The following is a 24,996-nucleotide window of genomic DNA, read 5'->3' on the forward strand; positions in this document are numbered from 1 at the left end:
TCACTTACACTCACACCCGGAGATCATACTCCGAGGTATTTTTGCCTCACCATCGCCTATGTATCACATATTACACCCCCATTATGGTACTGGTTGGAGCTAGACAGATTTGCATTGCATTCTTGTATACCCTGCGCATATAGGTTGCATACTGAGCCTCTAGCAGTAGTGCTCCATCATCACACCCCCCCACTAGCTCAGTACTTTCATAGTTTATTTCATGTTCATTTTGTCCTTTTTTTTTTCTGGACATCCAAAAGACATTGACAGTTGTGCATTGATTTGTCTCATAAGTCGAGTTCGGCCTCTAGTAGACGTTAATACAGCTTTCTTTCTTTCTTTCTTTCTCAAATAAGAAGAGGCGCAATCCTCTCGCTCTCACAAAAATGCACAGACGTAGAATACAGAAAGATGAACCCATTGGGGAGCGGGGTTAGTGTCTGTGTAAACCCCATGCAAAGAACTTCCTTGAAAGGCACAATGGGTTGTGGCTAGCTAGCACAATGAGGAGTCACCCTGGACAGAGCCATTGCCATCTCTAGAGCGAGATGCCCACGACCACGAGGATCGAGTCCACGACTCCCTCACCATCAGCAGATTCGAGCCATCATTGCCCGCCACCAGAGGAGTTTACCGCGACAATTCAGCGGTTCAGCTTTCAGCTCTTAGCTCTCTTAGGATGTTATTATTTTCATTCTTTCTTTCAGATTTGTTATGATGAGACATCATCATCATCAGTTGTACCTTGTTTTGGTCTCATGCACCATTTCGGCCTTTAGGAGACGTTAATATATCTTTCTTTCTTTCTCAATATATATATATATATATATATATATATATATACACACACACACACACACACACACACACACACACACGAATCAATCTACCAAAATGGAAAAAAAAGAGAGTGCAAGTTCAGAGTAAGAATTTGCAATATATTTGGAAAGTGTGGCTGAATATATATGAATCAATCGACTACAATGAACAGCAACATTAGGCCGCCACTGGGCCAAACAAGAGGGCGACCATTAAATTTAGAATGGTGTATAAAGAACTGATACTTTGACGTCAATCTAGTCCAGTCCCCTGTAGAAGTACCAGCTCCCATATATACATACAGAGGCTGCCACGGTGACTGGCAACCCATTGCACTGGGCTAAGAATGGCAATATTTGACTTGCAAGGGAGAACTGCTGCAACCTGCCCAGTACACGAAAGATTATGGAAAAACCAGTTGCCACCAGCTGCCTAAAATGACACAGTAAATTTTCGCCATACTTCAGGATATGATTATGTCCTGCACATTGAAAAACACTAAAACCCATTAACCAGAAATATCATTAGGTCATGACATCTTTTCAAGCCAGGGACCTGCCATTACGTAGGTCAACCCAATCACAACCACGTGAGCTAGAGCCCACTGGCTGGTGGTGAAACCTATTTATTGATTTAGTCCATTAAAAACATAAGTTTTAGTGTTTAGACCTAAGGTTAACATAAGCATAGAAGCTAAGGTCCATCTCCATCTCTCTCTCTCATACTGTTGCTTTTTTAGTTTACTGTTGCTTTTTCTTATTTCATCCATGACGAGATTTCATGGACACTATGTACACGTCATTTTGGTCTCATAGACCCTTTGGGTCTTTTGAAGACATTAACATAACTCTCTCTCTCTCTCTCTCTCTCTCTCTCTCTCTCTCTCTCTTCAAATTCCAAGAATGCCGCACTCAAGGACTTCATGAAGTAGTTGTTTTAGCTTTTCTTACACAGACATTGTATCAGATCCACCAATCGTTGTAACCTTTTTGGTCTCATAGGTCATTTTGGCCTTTTGAGGACGTTAATATATCATTTCATTTCTCTCTCTCTCTCATCCCAAACTAGGCTGAGACCAGTATTAACCAGGGATTGATGACCTAGGGTTAAGGGGATGAGCCAACCCACAATCACTTAGACTGAGGTTGGGCTTGGGGCTAATAGGACCTGCCCAAGGGGATAAGAGTTAGTAAGGATGAGGTTTAGATTGGCTTGGGTCAGTTATAAGCATACCAATGGCTAAAAACAGAGGCTTGTTGGGCCTTTTAGAGCCACAAGTAGCTTTGCGTGGGCACGTGAACTGGTGGTATGGTATGCCAAGGCATGCCGAGTATGCAGAGCTGACTCATGGCAATGTGGACTTCACGCTCAAGGTGGTTACGAACGGGATGTCACATGCATCCCACACTTGGATGCCATGTGGACATATCAATATAGAGGACAGGTGCAAGGCCTAAGGTGGTTACCTGGTCCCATGTGAGCCCTTGTCCAAGACGAGTCACCTAGGGATCCACTATAGAGTGTCATGGTCAAGTGTACATGGTCATGGTCAGTTCTACATTGTCCTGCACATGATGTTAGTGCATGTCCCACACACCCTTGTAACCCTCCGGAATGTAGAGGTGTTCCAGGCACATATTAGGCATGTAGACAAGTGTACGGCTCCAAGTATGTCATAGGAGTTGTTATCCAGGAGCACGGTGTGTGTGAACCCATGTTTGCATGGAAACTACAATCTTGAGCTATGAGCTGGTCCAGGCTGTGGGCAGCCCTTAAGGTCATGCTCAGAGGCACACATGAGCCCCAAAAGTCATGCGCCTACACGCAAGGGACTCATGTGTGAAAACGCTGATTTATGGCATTTTGGGTTTGTCCTCTACCAATCGGCCTGCTTATATGCAGCTGGCCAGGCCTATTGCCCATGCCCACACCCTATAAATAGGGTGCTCCAACCCCCAGGGTGACATAGGCAGACCTTGGGACTCAAAGTTTTATGGACACTGCTCATCGCAGCTAGTTTTCCAGAAATTGGAGACTACGCTGAGTATGAGTTCCTGTGATCATCCTCAATCTAAAGGGCAAACAGAAAGGGTGAGTCAGGTTTTGGAGAATATGCTTTTTGCATGTCTCTAGGTGACCATCTGATTGGGAGAGGTATATCCTTATGGTCGAGTTTGCCTACAATCCTGCTAATCATTCGACTACTCATTTACAGTCCGTTTATGCTAGGGTACAGATATCAACCTAGATCTCCGATAACTATGGGACTTAAGGGTATTATGATTGATGCGGCTAGAGATTTCCTGGTGAAGATGCAAGAGATGCTAGTCAATGCACGGGATTCTACTTCTCCTCATAGAAAGTGTTCACATCAAGAGAGTTATCCAAGGGAATGCTACTATATTTGAGAGTAACCAAGAGTTGTCAACCGTTATGGATGGGAAAGTTGGGAAGTTATCCCCTAGGTACTGTGCACCTTATCGGATTCTCAAAAAGATTGGTGAGGTGGCCTATAAGCTAGATATGCTCCCTAATGTGCAAATTCATCCAGTTTTTGAAGTAAGTAGACTCAAGGAGAAACTAGGGACTGAGAATAATGTTGTTACTCCTCACAAACTTGTAGAGGTTTGAGGACTTGTCGTTTGTTTCACATGAGCCAGAGCTCATTATTGACTTCAAGGAAAGGCATCTTAGAAACAAGGTGATCCCTAAATATTAAATTAAGTGGAATCTTGAAAGATAGGACGAAGGACTTAACTTGGGAGACAGAGGCTAGTTTGAAACATCAATTCTCTGACTTCATTTAGGAGTAAATGTCTGAGGAGGGGAAGTATGTTATGGACGTATACACATTGCAATCTGTTACTTCCCACCTAGGAAGTCCTCATATGCTATTCTAGAGGAGGGAGAGCAATTTTATCCCCTCTATGCAAACCATTGAGTTCTCACGCTTGGGCAAAGTTTTCCTTTTAGGGGACTTCAACGCCAGGGCTCAAAAGCGAGCAGGCATTTGTATATGACCAAGAGGAGCCGACCATGTAGGAGATTGGCATTCAGAAGGCATCACAGGACAGAGGACTGAACTTGCGAGACAGACTAGTTTGAAACATCGGTTCTCCGACTTCAATTAGGAGTAAATGTCTGAGGGGGGGAAGTATGTTACGGACATATACACATTGCAATCTGTTACTTCCCACCTAGGAAGTCCTCATATGCTATTCTGGAGGAGGGAGAAAGAAACAAACAAACAAAGGATATATTAACATCTACGGAAAAGCAGATTGGCCTATGAGACAAATCTGTATACATCCTAATCATATGCAGCTCGCTATGCAGTCACTTTCTAGCGTGCTATAGATGTACAATCATGATAGGTGATATACTACTAGTTCCACCCAGTGGAGATGGTGGGGTGTAGTACATCATACATGGGGTGTGGGACGAGGAGGACTCTCACATCTATTGTAGCCTGGGCGTTTGACAAATCCATCCTCTGTGAATCTAAGGAAATGATCTCTGTAGTGATGCATCTTGGTGTGACAAGGACCCGACTAATACTCCCTGGTGTGCATTCTCCCTGGTGTGCATCTGGATCAAATCCTATCTCAGAACTGTATTCCTCTCCTCTCGGGAGAGTGTAAAGTATGGGGAGTCATCATCATACTAGAAGGGCAGTAATCTATCCATGTTGAGCCCATGTGCTGAGAATCACTCATCTACTGCAGCATACCATGATGTGTTGTAACACGCGGAAGCTCTGGGGGGTCTTCTTTCAGCCCTAAACACTCCTGGAAACATGTTGATGCAAAACGTAGATATGAAGAGAGTAGAGAGAGAGAGAGAGAGAGATGCTAGAAATTCAGTATATTAATATGGTACAAAAAGGTACTCTTCTACAACCCTAGGCTGTCTTCATAAAAAAGGTGATAAACACCAAAATTCTGGTCCCTACTTGGACCCTAAAGATCCAATCCCTAAAGGACTGAATGACTCATTCTATGAGCACACTTTGCCTTTTATAGGGTTCTTGGACACTTGGTATACTGGCCGACTGCTGGTCGGCCAGTCATAAATGCCTTGAATGCTCCTTAGCGCTGTCCCGACTGGATCTCTTCCTTGATCATGATGCGCCTGCTGCTGCCCTGTCCTCTGGTTCAGCCGACCAGTTCTGTGAGCAGCCGACAGCCTGTTTTTGCTTCTAACGCACTGTCAGGACACCCTCTTCATGCCCTCTAGACCTTGCTCTGAGTCCACACTTGTCCTCTTATGTATCTTGTGCTCAAAATCCTAACACTATCTGGTTCATACTCTTTATCTGGCTGCCTCTTCTGGACCAGCACCTGAGAATGTCCATGGCATTTATCATGCACATGACATCCCCCTCTGCTAAACTTGATGACGGGATTCCAACCTGCTCTTGGATAACTATCATCATCCCAAATCTTTTCCCGAAGTCCCTCTGTCATCCATCCTTCCCTGGCAACCCTTTTCTTTGAAAGCCCGACCTGGTTCCCAAACCACTCTGTCACAGACTAAGATCTATGCATTTGATTCCCTCTAGTCCACAATCCATTCCTGCACTGACTCTGAACACTGTCTTGGTCTTCATTCCTAAGAAATGAGTCTGGCACTCTCACATCACCCTTGGAGGATAAACCTCCCTTGGGACCATTGCCCGAGAACCTATCTGGCTCACAGGACAGCCATCTCCTCTGGCTTTGTGGAACACCACCAACAAACCTCCTGGGAGCTCTTCCTGATTCTGTGTTCCTTGCCTTGGGCTTCGTATCCGTGTACTTTCCTGTACCTTGGACCTATACACCATCATATGGGACTGAATCAGTGTTTAGCTTTGCTGAGCCTCATGCTCTGATACCAATGTAACACGCGAAAGCTCTGGGGGTCTTCTTTCAGCCCTAAACACTCCTGGAAACATGCTCATGCAAAACGCAGATATGAAGAGAGAGTAGAGAGAGAGAGAGAGATGCTGGAAATTCAGTATATTAATATGGTACAAAAAGGTACTCTTCTACAGCCCTAGGCTGTCTTCATAAAAAAGGTGATAAACACCAAAATTTTGGACCCTAAAGATCCAATCCCTAAAGGACTGAATGACTCATTCTATGAGCACACTTTGCCTTTTATAGGGTTCTTGGACACTTGGTATACTAGCCGATTGCTGGTCGGCCAGTCATAAATGGGTTAAATGCTCCTTAGCGCTGTCCCGACTGGATCTCTTCCTTGATCATGATGCGCCTGCTGCTGCCCTGTCCTCTGGTTCAGCCGACCAGTTTTAGCAGCCGAAAGCCTGTTTTTGCTTCTAACGCACTGTCAGGACACCATCTTCATGCCCTCTAGGCCTTGCTCTGAGTCCACACTTGTCCTCTTTTGTATCTTGTGCTCAAAATCCTAACTCTATCTGGTTCATACTCTTTATCTGGCTGCCTCTTCTGGACCAGCACCTAAGAATGTCCATGGCATTTATCATGCACATGACATGTGTAATGGCCCTCTGTGGCAATACTCTGTGAGGACTCCATGGCCAAGTCGGTTAGTCTCTCTGGACCCATGCCTCTCATGCGTCTAATGTAGGCTACGGTCTGAAATAGAGCCTCTACCATCATGGGGGGCACTGCAAGCTCTGGTCTGACAATCTCATGTGGTACTGATGGTTTTTTGCGAATCATCCTAGAGATCATGTAGACCATTGAGTTCTCCCGCTTGGGCAAAGTTCTCCTTTTAGGGGACTTCAACGCCAGGGCTCAAAGTGAGCAGACATCTGTATATGACTAAGAGGAGCTGACCATGCAAGAGATTGGCATTCGGCACACATCACAGGACAGAGGGGACATTACAGCATCAGGGAGAGAGTTGCTCGTGTTGGGGACCACGCATGGCTTAGCCATCTTCAACAGGCTGTCCCGTTGACCTTGTTCCGGAGCTCTCACATGCTTCCCACATGGCAGGGGCTTGAGTGCAGTGGATTACCTGATAGGATCTCCGGCTTTAGTCGCATCCATACACACCTTCACCATTCCCACCCGCCCCCTTGGAGCCGACCATGCCTATCTCTCCTTCAACCTCACCTTTTATCAACCATCCTCACCACCACCACCCATCTCCCACTACACCCAGATTCCCTTGAACCATGATGGGGACTCGACTTACTCCGACCATCTCTACCGACATCTAGCATATAAGCTCAGCACACTTGTAGAGAGACACGAGCACATAACATCAAGGCAGGCAAGCTTCCACAGGTCATTCTCCACTTTGGATCACATCTTCACCCTCTGAACCATCATAAGGAGGCAAGAGCACGACACTGACAAAGCCTTTGATACGGTGCATCGAGCTAGATTACTGCAGAGACTACAAGATTTGGGGGTACCATCAGACATGATTTATATAAATCGGTCATAGGGCAGATGAGATGCCCAGGAGGATTATGAGAGGAGATCTCTACTACCATCCGAGTGAAGCAAGGATGCCCACTGTCTCCCACTCTCTTTGGCCTCTACGTCGATGAGATTTCGGCCTTCATTGATAGAGGAGGGGGAGGAGGCGTATCACTAGCAGACATCCTTGTTTCCATACTACTTTATGTGTTGATGACATTCGGCTTATTGCAGATTCTCCAGAGGCATCTTGACACATTACAGGATTTTTGTGCACAGCAGGATCTCATAGTCAACCTTGAGAAAACCAAGGTTATGGTCTTCAACACATCCCCTCTTTTCACAACTCGACTGAGTTTCACCTACATGGGCAGCCAGTGGAGATTGGGAGTCACTTCTACTGGACCGGTCTTCTCAATGAGCCATGCTGCAAAAGGCTAGACCGATGAGAGGGTATGCTTCTCTCACTCTCACGGAGAAACAGTGCTTCCAAGCCCATTTCCAAGAGCCAAGGACCAAGATGTGGCTATTTGACACCTTGGTCACTCCGGTATTGATGTATGGAGCACCCTTTTGGGCACCCGATCCCACAGCAGCCAAATGGCCAAAGATAGAGAGGCCTCAGGTCATGATGCTCTCCCGTATGATGCGCAACAAACCATTGGTCCCACATGATATTATCCTAGTAGAGTTTGCTCCAGCACCCATGGTAGTAGAGGCACACTTCCAAACAGTCACATATATTCACAAGGTCAATGCCATGCCCCCCTGGAGACTCCAGAGGCCCACTTTACAGTCCTCCCAACAGCTAGCAGCAGATAGGCAAGAATCATGGTATAGTTGGGTATGCACCTAGTTCATGAGGTAGGGACTCAGGTTGGATCGCTTGCCACTACTCCAGTATGACCCGGATTCCCCATTCATCAGGCTGTCTCAGGATGACAGGAACCACGTGATCAAGTATGATTTATTGGGACTATACATACAAGATACATGGATCACAACACATGAGCCACTCACACAAACAGCAGTATTAAATGGATACTTTCATGAGGCTTACAGAGGATGGTTTCATACTGAGGGCCAGATATCTTGACATATACATGTCACATGCCATGTGGATTGCAATGGCCAGTTGCGGGTGTCATCGCACTGCCTGAGGATAGAGAGAGGGAGAACCATGCAGATACCTTGTGAGGGGAGGATATGCACTATATGCCAAAGGGAGGTCAAGTTCACAGGAATAGTAGAGGCACTATTCCCCCTTGGAGACTCCTGAGGCTCGCCCTACAGTCCTCCCAGTATAACCTGCAGATGGGCATGAGTCATGGTATAGCCGAGTATGCACCTGGTTCACGATGCAGGGACTCATGATGGATCGCCTCCCCCCACTCCAGTATGACCCGGACTCCCCATTCATCAAGCTCGCTCAGAATGACAGGAACCAGGTGATCAGATATGATTTATTGGGACTATACATACAGGATACCTGGATCACAACACATGAGCCACTCTCACACAAACGGCAGTACTACATGGATACTTTCATGAGGCTTACAGAGGATAGTTTCATACTGAGGGCCAGGTATCTTGACATATACATGTCACATGCCATGCGGATTGTAGTGGGCCAGTTGCGGGTGTCATCGCACCACCTGAGGATAGAGACAGGGAGAGCCATGCAGATACCTCGTGAGGAGAGGATATGCACTATGTGCCAGCAGGAGGTTGAGTCAGAGGAGCACTTCATATGCAAATGCACCGTATATTATGAGATTGTCTCTTGAGAGAGGGGTTTGGACCCTTATACAGGACCATGGATTACCCAGATCAGCGGTGCATGGGCCTCTTCCTACTAGTGCTTCATCGCCACAAAGATTCACTGATTAGGAAGTCGAGACCCCATGGGAGACATCCACCCCGGCCCCATTTGACCATCACTCAGTTCTTCCGACCACGAGAGGACGCCCCACCAGCCGTGGATCATCGAGCCACACATTCTTGAGTTCCTGACCCCCCGCCAGACCCCACTCTGGCGTGACACTGGACCAGACCACGGCACTACAGCGAGCCTGATGCCCCCGACTCCCTGGACCTCGCCAGCAACAGAGACATCAGTCCCCCGCTTGAGGAGATCTTGGAGAGGCACAGAGCGACCTTCCCACACCCGGCAGATCTACAGAGCCTTCTACAGGCTAGCCCCATGCTCGATATCCTTGATGGCCCACTCCCCCTACCAAGGGTTAGCTCCATAGGTTGTATGATGATGATGGTCCCACTTTGTATCATATGGCTCGGATTTGACATTCCCAGCTCATAGCTCTCGTCTTTGTTTTCTTTGAGATTACATGGACACTATTGTATCACTTTTGGTCTCATAGACCCACTAGGTCTTTTGAAGACGTTTAATATAACTGTCTTTCTTTCTCTCTCTCATTTATCCATTTCATTTCATCTGTTACCAGATTTTGTAACACAACTATGTAACTTTTTGTCTCATAGACCTTTATGGTCGTTTGAAGACGTTTAATAGATCTCTCTCTCTCTCTCTCTCTCTCTCTCTCTCTCTCTCTCGGCAGCTTTTGAACATCAGAGAACTTTTTCAACAGACTGACACAAAACAAAAAAGGTCCTTATGTTTATAATGAAGAAAGAGTACCATGACTGCTGGGCTGGCCCTGAACTACTCTATGCAGGTGACTTCCCAAGGGATAGGACTGCTAATATAAATGAGGCACAAGATGATAACCTCTCATTGGCTCTCCATGTAGGGTAGAAGACCTGATTTCCAAGTGTCCCCTAATTTTAGGCTCAATCACCCCCCCCCAATACTTGTGATGTTCTCTGTTAGTACTTCTCCATTGAAGACTCAAAAAAGTTTCAAAAATGGCCCGTGTGTCCAAGCACACTTGCCTCCTTCAATGGCTACGGAGTCATCCCTTAGGGGTCTTGATTTGGCCTCCAACCGGGCAGAATGATTTTTCATCTTCCTGCAGTCAAAAGACCTTGTTCTTAAAAAACAAACTTTTGCCTCAGCTAAACGAGAGCAGCAATTGAAATAAAACTAAACTAAAGGTCTCACACCAAAGGATAGCCCAATTGGGTCTTTAACCCTATGCAATACCACCTTTTCACTATTTTAGACAACCAATAATGCCAACATAGTAGGTAAATAGAGTCAACAGACATGTTATGCTCATTGGCATTCACAAATATCAATGCAACAAAACAAGCTTTCCTCTAGAATGAGTTTTTTTTTAAATCAGCTTCTCGTAGTGACAGGAGATGGTTTAATCCAGAACCCAGGATACTGAGTGATAAACGATTGCTATGGATATCCCAAGGGACAGCATAAGGAATACTCGGAGCTATAAGTATGTCAAGCACAGGAGACACGGCCCACGGGGGAGAGACAGATAAGCCTGCGATACTATACATGGCGGGAGCTCTGCGGTAAATTTCTTTGACTTGTTTGCACACATTAGGTCTTCTTCATGCAGTCATAGATTATGAGGATCAAGCGAAGATAGAGGCACATTCATGGAGACACACTGAGAGACCAGAAGATCAGACTTGACAGCCACACTCCTCGTATCTTTTTTATAGTGTGCCAATGAGTGAAGAGCTAGAGAAAAAGGCACCATAGGGACACTGAACTCCCGAACTGCCTGAAAAAACCCAAGCACAAGGCCATAAGCAGCTTTTAGCATCCAAGCTGAGAGGATAGGCATTACCCGCCAGAGACAGCAGAAGAGACCATACATTTTGACACATGGAGGGTACATACATTTTGACACATGGAGGGTACACCATTTAGACCCTACCAGACATCTAAACAACCCCGATGCTTAACAAAGAAAAGGCTTAAAGGCTGAATCATATTTTATGAGTGTTAAAATGTATGGTATACTTTTTAGGACGCAGTTAGGCTTCAAGAATAAGAGGAAGAAGAAAGGAGAGAGGGGGGGAGGGGGATTGTGTTTGGTGTTTGTTGAAGATCAAATATAGAGGAAAGGTTTGAAGTTAACCTTTTAGTTACAAAAGCTGAAGATAGAGGCACATCCATGGAGACACACTGAGAGACCAGAAGATCAGACTTGACAGCCACACACTCCTCATATCTTTTTTCTAGTGTGCCAATAAGTGAAGAGCTAGAGAAAAAGGCACCATAGGGATACTGGACTCCCGAACTGCCTGAAAAACCCCAAGCACAAGGCCATAAGCACATTTTAGCATCCAAGCAGAGGATATGCATTACCCGCCAGAGACAGCAGAAGAGACCATACATTTTGACACATGGAGGGTACACCATTTAGACCCTACCAGACATCTTAACAACCCCTTAGAGGCTTAAAGGCTGAATCATATGTTATGAGTGTTAAAATGTATGGTATACTTTCTAGGATGCAGTTAGGCTTCAAGAATAAGGGGGAAAGAGGAAGAAGAAAGGAGGGGGAGAGGAGGAAGGGGGGGCGCTGCTGTGGGGTTTTGGTGTTTGGTGTTTGTTGAAGATCAAATATAAAGGAAAGGTTTGAAGTTAACCTCTCAGTTACGAAAGCTGAACAGATTGGAAATAGAATTCCAACCAAACCATGTCTTTTCATTACTTGGTGGAGAAAAGCTGAGCTGGAACATTTCCTTAGATGCAGGCCCACTTCTGTCCCACAGGCCAACAAGCCTGGCTACCAGGTCTGCACTCATCTTAACATGCTCTTCATCGTGGGGATCTGTCCAGATCAGGTAGGCTAACTTCACCTTGCGTTGCTTCAAGTCCAAAGCTATCCCCCACTGCTTGTAAACATCTTCTCTTTCAGGAGCTGTCAACCCCGTTTTCAAGTATTTTACCAGTGACTCCCTCTCACGCTTTAAAGTGCGCATACTGTTATAGGAAATCACAAAAAGTCCCCTTTATCAGCTGCAAACTTTAGACCTTACAATTGTAAACAGTTAAAAGTGGAAGCTAGATTCATAGGCTTGGAAGAGGACAAGATCTGAGATAAATTATGTCCTACCTCAACCCAGGGCTTGCAACATGTTCTTCTCGTACAAAACCTCCAGCCTTAGGACTTAGCTTCAAATGATGATTCCTTAACCATGTTAGCCTTCGAAGCTCAACCTCTACATATATTGCATCTGCAGGATCCCCACGAAACAGAAGATAAAACTGTGATCTATGCATGATCGAAACATGGCACACATCCCAGAGTTCAAATATCTGCTTCTGCTTCATGTGGAAATCAGACTTCCATCTTTCAGGTGATGATGGAAGAGCCAAATTAACAGAGTCGTCTTCATTATTTTCATTCCTCTCTAGCTCTAAAACCTTCATCACAACAGAAGACACCAGAAGATATCCATTAGGCTTTTTACTTGGTCCTATGGCCAAATGTATGAGGCCGGAAAGCGAAGGTCAGACCTTGCATTGTGTGAAGTGACTACTTGAACATAAAACTCACTCTCTCAGGCCTTGTTAGATATGGCCAGCATGGGCACCAGAACTCTTGGGTGGATGGGCAGCATTGCCTATCCATGCCCAAAAGTTCCCTCCCACAATTGTCAGATGTCAGACAACTTTTTGGCAGGCAGACATACCTATTAAGGCCCTAAGACCGAGGCAGAAGGGGCCGATCTTACCCGAGAAACAAGTAGCTGTTTCTGATACTGAAGCTTAGCTACCCTCTCCTTCAGATCTGTAACATAGGCATGAACACTCCTAATGTTTTCCTCTGCAACAAACATGGTCACACATTACCCAACCCGTAAAACTAGGTCCTTGGCAGGTCATCAAACAGATAACGTGTGCATGATCATTGTGAGCTTCACCTGCTTGTGGTGGGGCGTTCTCATCAATCATGACGTTATTCATCGTGCATGCTTGGAGGGATTGATGATTGCCATCTACAGAACTTCTCCCACTGTTGAAGCCACCCACTTCAGTCTGAAGTTTAGAAAGAGGGGTTCCAGCTGCTGCTACCATGGGCAGACCAAGCTCCTCCACTGATATGTGCATATTCACAAGAATCTTTTCCAAATCAATGCTATTGACCTCAGCATCCCCAGTTTTCTCTTTATCCTTTGCCACTATCCTCTGAATTTCATCCTTCAGCGATATGCTTTTTCTACTTTCTTCAATTATGAGATCTTTGGTAACAGGATAATCCTTTATCAAAGACCCAGTAACCCGAGACTCATAAATTTCATGTATTTCAGCTTGAAGCTTAGCCACGCTTTCTGCTGCTTCTTGATTCATGCCAGACTGTGCCAGGCGTAGGCATTCGACTTCCTTTTGAACTGCCTCCAGTGCCCGATTTGCATCCTGTGCAAGCTCATTTTGCAAATGCTCTAGCTTGTAAATTTCCTGAAGTAGGATGGCTGAAGCTGATGTTCCTTGCTTCTCTGAAAACTCTGTTTTGATGTTTTCCAAGGGTTGGTGCAAGTTTTCATTCATCTGTTTTACCTTGATCACACACTCACGTTTCCAAGGCAGATCCTTCTCCTGTTCAAAGGCTTCATCACTTGAATGGCTATGGAAGATGTGGTCCTCGCATGAACTTGACAATGAAGTATCAACAGCATTAATTTTGGACAAAACCTGTTATGTTTAAGAGTATAGTCAGAAGAACACATTCCTTATGCACTACGTTTACTGGCGCTTACAGTTTAAATGGCGAATAGCCTGTGAATTATCTTCTGTTTTTTTGAATTTAATATATATGCGTGTGCGTGTGCACATTCACACACATAGATGGGTATAAAAACAGCCAACTGAATTATCTTCCATTTGAGACAAAACAAAATGAAATTACAGCAAATACAATTACAAGTGCTCTTGCTTGCTCGGTTGCCTCCATTTGTTTAAGAACACCATCTAGCTGAGACTGGGCAAGATCCCGTTGCTGCAACGCTTTATGCATTTCGTCTTGCATCTGGTCATACAGAAAACTTCGCACAATTATAAGCCTTTCTAAAAGTAACAAAACAAGTAGATCTTGCAATAAGAAACAAAAAACACTGGCCCAGGTGTGATACCTTCTGAATCTGCATATCTTTCTCCAGTATTAATGCATCAGAGGAGCTCCGCAGAGAGAAAGTAGAGAGCCGCAGCTTTGCTTCAAGCAAAGCAACCTCCTTTTTCAACTGCCTGATCAAATCCTTATCCGAAATCACCTGAGTTCCACCGTATATGCATGAGAAGTAAAGGGTTGTGACCCAGAACACAACCAGAAAAGATGTAATGGCTTAGATTTAATGCAAGAGGTGCTGCAATGGCTCTAAGTTGTTCCAACATGGTGCAATACTATGACTAGCTGCTCACCATGTTTACTTGGGCTCGGTTTGTTACTTCCTTTGCACAGGAAGCAAAAAACAAGCTGTTCCGTGTTTGTTCAACATGTCTATTCGATGAGCTCATGGTGCATATGATTGCGGTGCGGGCATTGCCTCCAAGTGAGTTTTGCAAAATACGTGTTAGCTTTGAATCCCTGTAAGGGACATGACCTGCTTTGGCCCTGTTTGATTCACTGCATGAGCAAAAGATTGTTCTTAAATGGTGGTAAACCTTGGAGATCCCATACTTTGAGATTATTTGGTGAAGCAGCATGCTTCACAGACAACCATTAAGGTACCTACCTGAGCTTGCGAATTACAGTACTTAGAGTTAGGAGACTACGGTTGATATAGCAACCTTCCTTTAGCCGAGTTCCTTCAGATTGAGTGAGGGATGCACGTTCACTTCCTGCAAGGTCAACAAAGTTCTGTACAGAAGTTTTAAATTTCTTCTATAAGGGTATCCACATCTACCCCGCAAACTTAAGGCCGTGACCTTCATCACAGAAAAGCCATTCCATATCTATGAGTAACAGGCCTGACTGCTTTGAGAAATGGGCATACACTCACCAAAAGTGCAATCAAAGATTTCACAGGCCTGTCATCCGCCACCACCCGTGCAGAGCTCTCAATTGTCTGCTCAAAAGGAAAACCAAAGCCTCTTAAAAGAAGAATGCATTGCTAATGCAAACCAAAACGAAGGTCTCTTACAAGAAGAATAAGAAGAATGTTTATGTGGGAACTGTTCACTCGTACCAGTCTGATGATTTGATGAGACCTTGAACTCATATCATTTAGAGCTGTCTCCCCAACCTGCCTGTGAGCTGCAAAAAGTACGGTCGAAAAAGGCTCACTTCAGTTACAAACTTGCACTGATGGTAAACAATACCTAAAACATTAAGATTGCATCCACCAAACAAGACACAAAGAGGGAAATTTCAGAACGGACTTACATACTTTCACAAAGAGCTAGGAGACTATAGAGATGATCTTTATCCTGCACAACTGTCTCTACCAATCTCTCTATAATTGTTCCTCTCTGCAGAAAAAGATAACACCATAATATGGATGATGCCCAAAAATACAAAATTCAAGATAAGACACTGTCAATTGCTTTGTTTTAAAAAAATTGACCCATTTCTGTGCAAAGCCAATGGGACATACTAAGCAGCTACAGGCCTAGAATGACCAGATTACGAACCCATAGGGTCAGACACAAATAGAACATTAGGCCAGGCAACCTAAACCAGACCCACATCTAGCAACAACTGGTGTTTAACCCATGGCAATGCCACAAAATAGAAAAGAGAAGTAAAAACCGTACAGAAACATGTGTATGTATACCTCGTTTTGTTACGCTGAACACAGCATATGACACCCAATCATGCAAGTATATGTCAATACAACAAGTGAATTAGAAAATATATATAGAAGTATCTAGCTGTGTGCAGACCTCTAGTAAAAGGATTGGTAGTGCCTGCTCAGTTAGTAGAGGCTTGAGGTCCTTGTAAACTCTTAACTCTTAACTCTGTCTTTCTATGCTATATCATGACATCAAAATTGTATCCTTCAAAAATCTCTCATGTTTAGTATCATTCTCTTACCTTACTATCCTTTATATTTAATGATTTTCTAAATTATATGCTGGATCAGCTTTAAATTTCTTGGTTTCCCAATCTTTTCTAACTATCTTAGCTTTCAAGTCACCATGCTACTGCTCAACTTCTTTGCATCTCTAGCTTTTCATCTTCTCTAAATATTGACTTTTATGTTCTCTGAATATCAATATCCAATTCTTCCATTTTCTCAATATGTCTTGCCTTCCAAGTCCTCTATATCTCTTGGCTTTTCATCTCCTCCAAATGTCTTGCTTTGACATGTTCTCTAGATTGTCTAGATTTTCATCTTCTTATCTCTTGCCTCTCAATGTTCGCGAAATCCCTAAGCTTCTCACCTTGTTTACATTCTTGGCTTTCCATCCTCTCAAAGCTTTTACTCCTTTACATCTCTTGGATATCGTCTTTTTCCTACATCCATCCCTTATTCCCCTGATTGTCTTCTCTGAATCTCTTGACTCTCTAATGCTAAGACTTGATCTTCGTTAGCTCTTTTAATTTTCTGGGTGATATGTGCCAACACACTACCAGAAAGGAAAAACCAAATGGGCACCAACCAAAAGGTCTTACCTATGTGTGAACCCACTCTTAAGAGTGAGGAGGTAGGATGTGTGTGTGAACCACCTCTTAGAGGGGTATCAAATAATATCTAGATATTTGTGGGTGTCCGACATAAGCACAGAAGAACCTTTGTAACCTATAAAGGTAGATGTACTTTCATTGAATGAATCAAGCAAGTGTCACATCATTGAAGTGTGTACTTTCACTCTTCCTCTTCCTCTCTACTGTGTGTTGCCTCTCTCTCTCTCCCTCTCTCCTATGTGCAATGCCATAAGCCATGTTCATCTATGAACCACCATAGCTGGGCTGACCTTTACATTTGGTATCAACGCAGCCTGCCATCTCTGACCTGTATACTCACACTGCTGCCGTCTTTAATCTGCACATGCTGTCTGCCAACCCTCAGTCACACGCTGCTCTACAGCCCACTGTACACCTGCTGCGCAACACAGCCCGCCACCTACAGGCTGCTGTATGCCTCTGTTATGCCCAAACCCACCTCTAAACTATGCATCTTCACGTTGCCAGTTCAACATGTAACTATTTGGCCCTCCTAGCTCTTTTTCACATAATGGAACTTATGCACAGACACATGGACATAATTGATGAAAGCATGGAAACAGGTTCATGAAGTTGGCACCAGAAAAGGGACCAATTTTCGTCAAAAGCAAGAAAAAGCTAAAAAGTCAAACTGAGTTGACTGCAAGCCAAAGGCACCATTGGAAAGAGGAGACTGAGCCGAACCAAAAAGCTAAAGGCCGCTTTTCCAAAAAGCAGCTCCAAGGCCAAAAAGCAAGGACCTGAAGCTAGAAAAGCATAAATTAAGAACTTTGGCAAAAGATGAGTAATATTTTATTATTATTAAAATATAAAAACAAATAAACAAAAGCAAAGCCTTTTTGGCAAAAAGCAGGCCTCCCCAAGTATAAAAAGACACTTTGAGTCTCTCTCTTGGATCAAGTGCATAAAGTTGTGGAGATCATCATCTTCATCATCTACCTTACCTCTGGCTACACCTCCTTGCGCTCGGCCGCCGCCTAGCTCAGCCCGACTGCCGCCCACCTCAGCCGCCCAGAGCCTAGCTCAGCCCGACTGCCACCCACCAGCTCCGCCACCGCCCATCTTTGAGATTCGAGATTTGGAGTTTGGACTTGGGATTTGGACTTGGAGCTTGGACTTGGGATTTGGACTTGGAACTTAGACTTGGGATTTGGATCTAGACTTGGATTTGGATTTTGGATCTGGTACACTAGCCCGGTGAGAGATACTTGTGGGTCATCCCCATGGTGTGCTCGGCATCATAGATCTTGTGCCTCGACATAGACATCGATTTGGATATCCGACATCGGCATATCTGTTTGTTTTGTATTCATTGATTGTATTGATCCTGGCCAGCATGCTTGTGGATTGTTCCTGAATAAAGGGGACGGGGCCTGTTTCCCGCTCAGTGTGGTGTACTCTGCGAGATCCCTATACCCTTCTCTCTCCCCTCTCTCTCTCTATATTTACCTCTTGGACATGTGGTTGAATCTGTCACGGCACACCCCGCTAGGCTTACAAGTTACATTGGTATCGGAGTAAGATTCCCTTGAAGACTTGGGGTGACAGCCATGTCGAGAGCAGAGGGAGACCAAGGGCCTAATGAAGGGAACAACTATGAGGCCAATCTAGGACTTCAAGATGGGAACCAAGGCCGACAGTCTATTTCTCATGAGACAGTAGCCATGACATCGACAAAGTACCAAGATTTTCAGCAGTTTAGACAGTTTCTCCAAGATGAAGAATTCCTAGCTTGGAGAGCCAAGAAGGAACGGGACAAAGTACCAAGATTTTCAGCAGTTTAGACAGTTTCTCCAAGATGAAGAATTCCTAGCTTGGAGAGCCAAGAAGGAACGGGACAAAAGAAGGGCTCGAATGTTTGAAGATTTCATCAAGGATCGAGCCACCGAAGCCGAAGGAGTTGAAGCTGCCAAAGCCTATCTTCGACCAAAGGAGTCACCATTGCAGAAGGATCCAGAGCTACCCGGTCTATTTCTCGTGGAGGAAACAAGGAGGCTATCCCTAGGCCCGCTCTCTCGGATGCAGCTTCTTCGGGATAGGTAAAAGAAAGGAAGGCAAAGGAGCCTTCATCAACCGGCAAGATGGACTTCAAACCGGGAGAGAAGAGCGTCAAGTTTGATGCTTTTCATGGAAAGCGAGATACACAAAAAGTATTATCTTTTGTTAAACAGTTTTGGAGGAGACGGTTTTGGAGGAGACGCTTTTCATGGAAAGCGAGATACACAAAAGTATTATCTTTTGTTAAACGGTTTTGGAGGAGACGATGACTCCGAAAAATCAAAGCTTCGAATGGTTCGTATGCATTTGAAGGATGCCGCCTTGAATTGGTTGCTTAGAATAGTACAGGAAGGGACCGAGCCGTAGACATGGACCGACTTCAAGACTATGTTCAGCAAGAAAATCCTACCCGCAAACTTTGAAGCAGATATGTAAAAGGAATGGGATGAGGTAAAGTAGAAAGTTGATTGCAACCTAAGCCTATGTGCAAGCAGTTTATATGGCTGGACCGAAAACGTTGGAAGAAGCCCAAGACAAGGCTTTACAAGCCAAGGCCTTGTACATGCCTTGGATGAACGGCAAGACAAGGTATGGTTCAAGACTTATCTATGCATGTTCAGGAGGTTAATGAATCTAGAAAACCACATAGACAAGCTTGTGTAATAAAGGTTAAAGAAAATATTTAAGGTAAAAAATATAAACTTTTGATAGACTATGGTAGTAGTCATTGTTTTGTATCTCCCAAAGTTGCCAAGACCTTGAGCATAGAGATTATGAAAAGGCCAACAGACCCGTAGAAATGGCTAGTGGAAAGAAGAACTTCACTAATTAAGTCCCTCAACTAACACCCAATCCTCAACCAAATTTTTAAGGGATAAATAGTCACATAATAGGTGTGTCATGTAAGTGTGAAAGGAGATGAATATGCCAAGGACCAAATTCTCTACGTAGGACATGTGATATCTTAAGATGGGATACACATGGATCCAGACAAAGTCAAAACTATACTAGAATGACCAACCCTTTGTCTAAACTATACTAGAATGACCAATCCATGAGTGTGTCCAAGACACCAGAAGCTCAAAACGAGCGAAGACACATTAAGGATTTCTCTAGAATAGCTGGTCCTCTGGAGTGAAGAATGTCAAAAGGCATTTGAAACCATCAAAGAGAAAACAGCAAAAAATTATATCTTGAAGATTCCAAAAATTGGCAAACCTTTTATAGTGACTTGTGATGCTAGTAGGAAGCAAATAGGCTGTCTTATCCCAAGATGGGAGAGTTGTAGCCTATGAATCCCAAAAGTTTCAGGATGGAGAGACAAGTACCCAACTCATGACCTAGAACTTACTGCATTAGTGCATACTCTAAAACATTGGAGACATTTCCTATTGGAAGCAAAATTTGAACTCAGGCCTGATCACCAAAGCCTCAAATATCTATTTACTCAACCTCTCCTTAATAACCGACAGAGAAAATGGATGGAATTATTGTGTGAGTATGATTTTGACATCAAATATCTTGCAAGAAAGGAGAACAAAGTGGCAAATGCCCTCATAGAAGACCTTTCTTTAATGCAATCAATGTAGTAAGATCACACCTAAAAGACAAAGTTAAGAATGCCTTGAGGATTCACCTTTACTTTGACTCTATACACTTGGTCGAAAGAGAACATGACTTTCTAGTTGAAAGGTATTAGAATATCGATGATAATCTGCACTTTAAGCAGGGATTGTGCATGCCAAATATACTTAAGATTTAGAATAGGATCATACACGACTATCATGACGTCCCATACTCTGCCCACATAGGTTTTCACAAGACTTATTGGAAAACCAGAAATCCTTTTTTTGGCCAGGACTAAAGAAAGATGTTATTAGACATGTGAAAGAATGCTTACACTGTCAAAGGCCACCACTCTAGGCATGTGGAGAACAACCACAAGCACGTGAAGCTTGCAATCCCATGGGCGAGCCACACCGAAAGTCGACACACCACCAGCGTAAAGGATGTTCATTAGAAGACATATACGTCGTTGTGAGGATTCTTCAAGCCATTGTCATGACAAACGATCTCATGATCGCCATGACCATGACAGGCTCCCTACCCTCATCAGATACTAAAATTACACCACATTGATGCCCCTAGCACAAAGGGAGGACTTACTCTACTAGACACTAAAGAGTAAGAGTATCATATGCTAACGACAATAGTATCACAAGAAAGCATGCACATCTCTCTTGTCGTGTTGTAATTAAATGGCATAAATGGCAGTAAAATACATAACAGCTGAGTCAAAAAGAAAGATAAGGTGTATTAAGCATACAAGTAATGTTTACCAACCTCGGGATCATCCATTAGCCTCAGTGGACCACTTTCAGGATTAAGAAGGTCGCTTGCCACCTCATTATAAATTTCAAGTGCAGAAAATTTGAGCAGAAAAATCCGATCATCATGCTGCAGTAGAAGGCACGAGATGAGTAAGGCCTACTAAAGAAGTGTTACATAGCCATTAAAGTCATCACAACGGCTGGGACGTCCACTTCATTTGAAACAGTGATGATGAAAGTCATGGTATTAATGCACAAGACCTTGTACCTGCTTGATATAGCTAAATATGTCATCTGCAGCACTCTCTGTGATACCGTGCATCGTGTATGTCTTTCCACTGCTTGTCTGCCCATATGCAAATATAGTGGCTGCAATACAAAGCATCCCAGCCTAAGATACAAAAGTTGGCCGCACAAGTAAGCGAACCTCTTGCACACACTTTGAAAGAGACAACCATTGACAAACCTCTAACGCTGCTTACCATTCTTTCCTGTCAAGGCCGAGAGAGCAACATCTTTGGCACCTCTCTCGTAAACCTCTTTTGTTGTTGTTTGCGCTCCAAAAACCCGGTCTTCAACAAACCAGAAAGGAAACTTAGCCCTGAATAAATACACACACTATAACTGCTGATTTCAAAGCAAAACAGAGGATACACAGTCTGCTCATTTCATGCCGCTTTCGGATTGGCAAAGATAAGCTTCTACATTAGGAACGTGCATGTTAGATATTCATGGTAGTCAACCCACAAGACTATACTATCAACTCCATTATATGGATTAGATACTACGTCATCCCACTAACGTCATTAGTGCCAAATAAATAATGGGTGTAGAACTCTGTATCAAGATATGCTCTTACACACGTGCACTCCCCCCACACACATAAGCTTCTAAACCAAAGTTTCAATGATGCCTACGAAATATGTATGTGACTATGCAATGAGTACACAGTCTGCGTTCAAGCCACTTTGCTTTCTAATTCGCAGCCTCCGCTGCATCAGATAACACAAAGCCACACCTTTGGGCTCTCTAGTAAAGGATAGCTTCACCTCCGCCGGACAACGTCTGAGCCTTATGTGGGAGTTGCCATGTACGGAAAAAACTATCCCCAGACAACTGCATGGGGCCAATGAGATTCAAATCAAGCACGTGCTCTGATTAAGTTGAAAGGAAAGAAGAAAGGGAGGGGAGCGGCGGGGGCTTGGCTATTTGGGTTTCCACTAAGATACCATCAGTCCTGAGCCACAAGATAGTCTGACCTACCGCAACTCCAAGATACACAATCAAGACAGCACTAGAATAAGCTTCGCCCTGGGAAACGAAAAAGCAAGAAGATACTGGTGCTTTGAAGATACTGATGCTTGAATCTAACTTGTCCAACCCACTTCATTACAGAACAGTGTCGATGTACCCTGCTACCCAACCTGGGCAATCTGAAAGTGCAAAGTTCTTTACTTCATCGCCTGTGCACTGCTGCCCGCCCTGTGTGACGAGTGGGAGGCTAAGAAACTGGACAGAGGCTGTTATAAACTAGCATGCAAGATCTGCAGGTTGTCCAGCAGTTACTACTGAAGATAAGTGTTGAAATAGTGCCGGTCAAATAGTTCATTGCTCGTGGATCTGCCTCCTTGAATGATTTCCCTCTTCCTACGTAAGATTTTTTTATTTCCTCTGCAAGCCGCTGACAAAGCAGGGATGCAGCACACTTTACCTTGACAAAATGATACAAAAGAACAGATAACTGCAATAGGTTATATGATCCACAGGTGATCAATACAGAGTTCCACATCTAAACATGGAGGAAATGGGCTGGGTGGAGCTAGAAATTGACCATTACATGAGCCAGAAATCGTCCAATATTGGACTGTCCTGGGGGGGAACCAAAACCGAGCATTCTTCTCTGCTCAGTGCAAGCACCAGACCCCTCTCTCATACCTTAAGCCAACGCTTCCACCACAACACAAACCCTCCTGCAGCTTAAAACAGCACACAGCCTGCCCCTTGAGTTCCTTGCTCAGCCATCCAAAAGCGTTACCATTTAGATTTACTCAATCAATCAACTAGCCTAAGCCTTTACATTTCTGCACCTTTCAGCACTCGAGATCAGGCTTGGGCAAAGCATTTGTGTGCACGCACAAAAACCCCCTCAACGTTCATCATAGCTCTTTTACTTTGTACATAAGAGCAGCTTAACCACACTTTTTGGCACTGTGTGTGGCATGTCTATCTGCCCCATCCTCTAATGCATAAATTTTTCCTTTGCTACCAGAACACAGCAGGGATACAATACATGAAACATCTTACATTCGTGTACCATAGAAATGACACAGGCCTGTGCTGCCCTGACTTGCATACCAATTCGAGCTACTCATTTGCAAACCATAAAAGCACCCAAGGTTGCATCAGAAATGCTTGAAAAGCAAATAGCACGTACATCCAAAAGCAGAAAGCACTGCAGATCTGAAAAGCAGAATGATATTGAGAAGCAGATCGCTCACCAAAAACATACGATTGAGGGAAAGAAGTTCGCTCAGCCATGCTGTAAGTGTAGGCGATGGTGTTGTCGTCCGGGCACTCCCACACAGAGAAGTCATTCTTAGCCAGCTCTTTGCCATTGAGAGGCCTGAGACGTACAGTGACAAAGATCTTCTCTTCAGTGGCCTTGCTTTTCCATCGCCCCTCCATCTCAAGAGGGACTCCTAGAGCACTGTCGTAGGTATCTGACATTATCACCATCGACATCTCTTTGGTTTATGTTTATGCTACTCAGATCCAGGGGACAGACAATGTTCTCACCCTTGTAAAGATGCTAGCAGAAGAATGCAGGTGCTTGTTGTATTCTACTATACCAAAATTCGGCAGGAAATGCATGTGTTTAGCCGTGTCCTGCTGGCAGAGAATGTTGAATGAGCTTGTCTTGCTTGAAGAGGAGAAGCGACCTGCGCTAAGTAGAAATATGTTTGGATGTTTCGCCGGAAGAGAATGTGCAGCCTGTGCTTGCAGAGATGTAGTTGCTTGTCTTGTTTGAAGAACCTCTTCTAGCAGAAATGTGTAAACCTGTCTTGCGTGAAAGAGGCTACGACGCCAGTGGTACCATTGTGTGGCATTGTCTTCCTTGAAGAGGATATGGCGACAATTCTCAACAGAAATGTATGCGCTTCTTCTTCCTGAAGCGGCATGAAGCCTATCCACGTAGGAGTCTCCTGCTTGATGCGATTGGAAGGGTAAATGGCGCCTGCGCTTTCTGATTTTAACAGATTCTTAGCAAACAAAGGGAGCCTTCTCAGAGCAGCTAGGAATCAATCGTCTGCGCTTGCAGACAGCAATGGAGCAGATTTCCTCTTTTAATACACGAAAAATATCTTCGGGCTTTCTGTTGTCAAAGAAGTGCTGTAAAGTGCAGGAGCTTTCTTCTGCTCCAGTAGCAAGAGTTAGGGCATGAACTATGCGGTAGCGCTAGGGTGAAGAATTTTTGTGTGGTCGCCGAAGGAGGGGAGGATGGAGGAGGGGCACGGAGTGGAAGGGAGGAAACGCCATTGTTGCGGAGCGAGAGACGGGCCGGCAATGGTTGACATGGAGAGGAGAGGGATGCGGGAGGAGGAGAAGGGGAAGCAGAGGAGGAGCCGGCTGGTGCTGTTGACTGAGGGAGGTGACGTAACCACCAATGGAGGGGAGAGAAGAATACAAAGGAGGACTGCAGGGTCTGTGCGACCAACCCAAAAAAAAAAAAAAACAGTAAAAAGGGGCCGTGTGAGAGAGAATATATTTTTTTGTTTTGTTTGGCGAGGGGGTCCACCCAACCCGCACGCGCCCCTTTGTATCTTGCTTACATTATCATCATCATCACGGCTGCTCTTTAATTGACACCCGTGACCCCCGCCCCCCCCC

The 24,996-nt window shown here is 44.4% G+C and overlaps 1 protein-coding gene across 6 annotated transcripts; it reads right to left on the bottom strand.

Moving 5' to 3' along the window:
* Window positions 1-941: 941 nt before the first annotated feature.
* LOC147633426 (kinesin-like protein KIN-7A) lies at window positions 942-24,996 on the bottom strand. 6 transcript variants are annotated; one of them, XR_015267114.1, is made up of 18 exons: window positions 23,607-24,996; window positions 21,591-21,680; window positions 21,377-21,477; window positions 21,122-21,235; window positions 15,501-15,582; window positions 15,300-15,367; window positions 15,114-15,179; window positions 14,847-14,971; window positions 14,533-14,737; window positions 14,247-14,384; window positions 14,039-14,143; window positions 13,041-13,809; window positions 12,852-12,943; window positions 12,230-12,540; window positions 11,760-12,096; window positions 11,246-11,411; window positions 9,877-10,207; window positions 942-1,300 (listed from the first exon to the last, which is right to left on the bottom strand). XR_015267114.1 is itself a non-coding variant. In XM_086806495.1 (16 exons), exons 1-15 carry the CDS (start codon window positions 23,848-23,850, stop codon window positions 11,763-11,765), a joined length of 2,844 nt encoding a protein of 947 aa, XP_086662621.1. In that variant the 5' UTR covers window positions 23,851-24,996; the 3' UTR covers window positions 942-1,300; window positions 11,760-11,762. The 6 variants fall into 6 exon arrangements, 2 of the variants coding, with proteins under 2 accessions (XP_086662621.1, XP_086662622.1); XR_015267117.1 differs by lacking the exon at window positions 11,246-11,411; XR_015267115.1 differs by lacking the exon at window positions 9,877-10,207.

The sequence above is a fragment of the Cibotium barometz genome, chromosome 12 (assembly GCF_041138505.1).
Source record: "Cibotium barometz isolate CiBa-2024 chromosome 12, ASM4113850v1, whole genome shotgun sequence".
Lineage (NCBI taxonomy): Eukaryota > Viridiplantae > Streptophyta > Polypodiopsida > Cyatheales > Cibotiaceae > Cibotium > Cibotium barometz.

Bases quoted from the DNA above. Each gene is read 5' to 3' on its own strand.
- LOC147633426 (XM_086806495.1), bottom strand. From the start codon at position 23,850: ATGTCGATGGTGATAATGTCAGATACCTACGACAGTGCTCTAGGAGTC. The intron at 12,944-13,040 runs GTGAAGCTCACA...TGTTTGTTGCAG, and splicing joins GAACGCCCCACCACAAGCAG to AGGAAAACATTAGGAGTGTT. The intron at 12,541-12,851 runs GTAAGATCGGCC...GTTGTGATGAAG, and splicing joins AACAGCTACTTGTTTCTCGG to GTTTTAGAGCTAGAGAGGAA.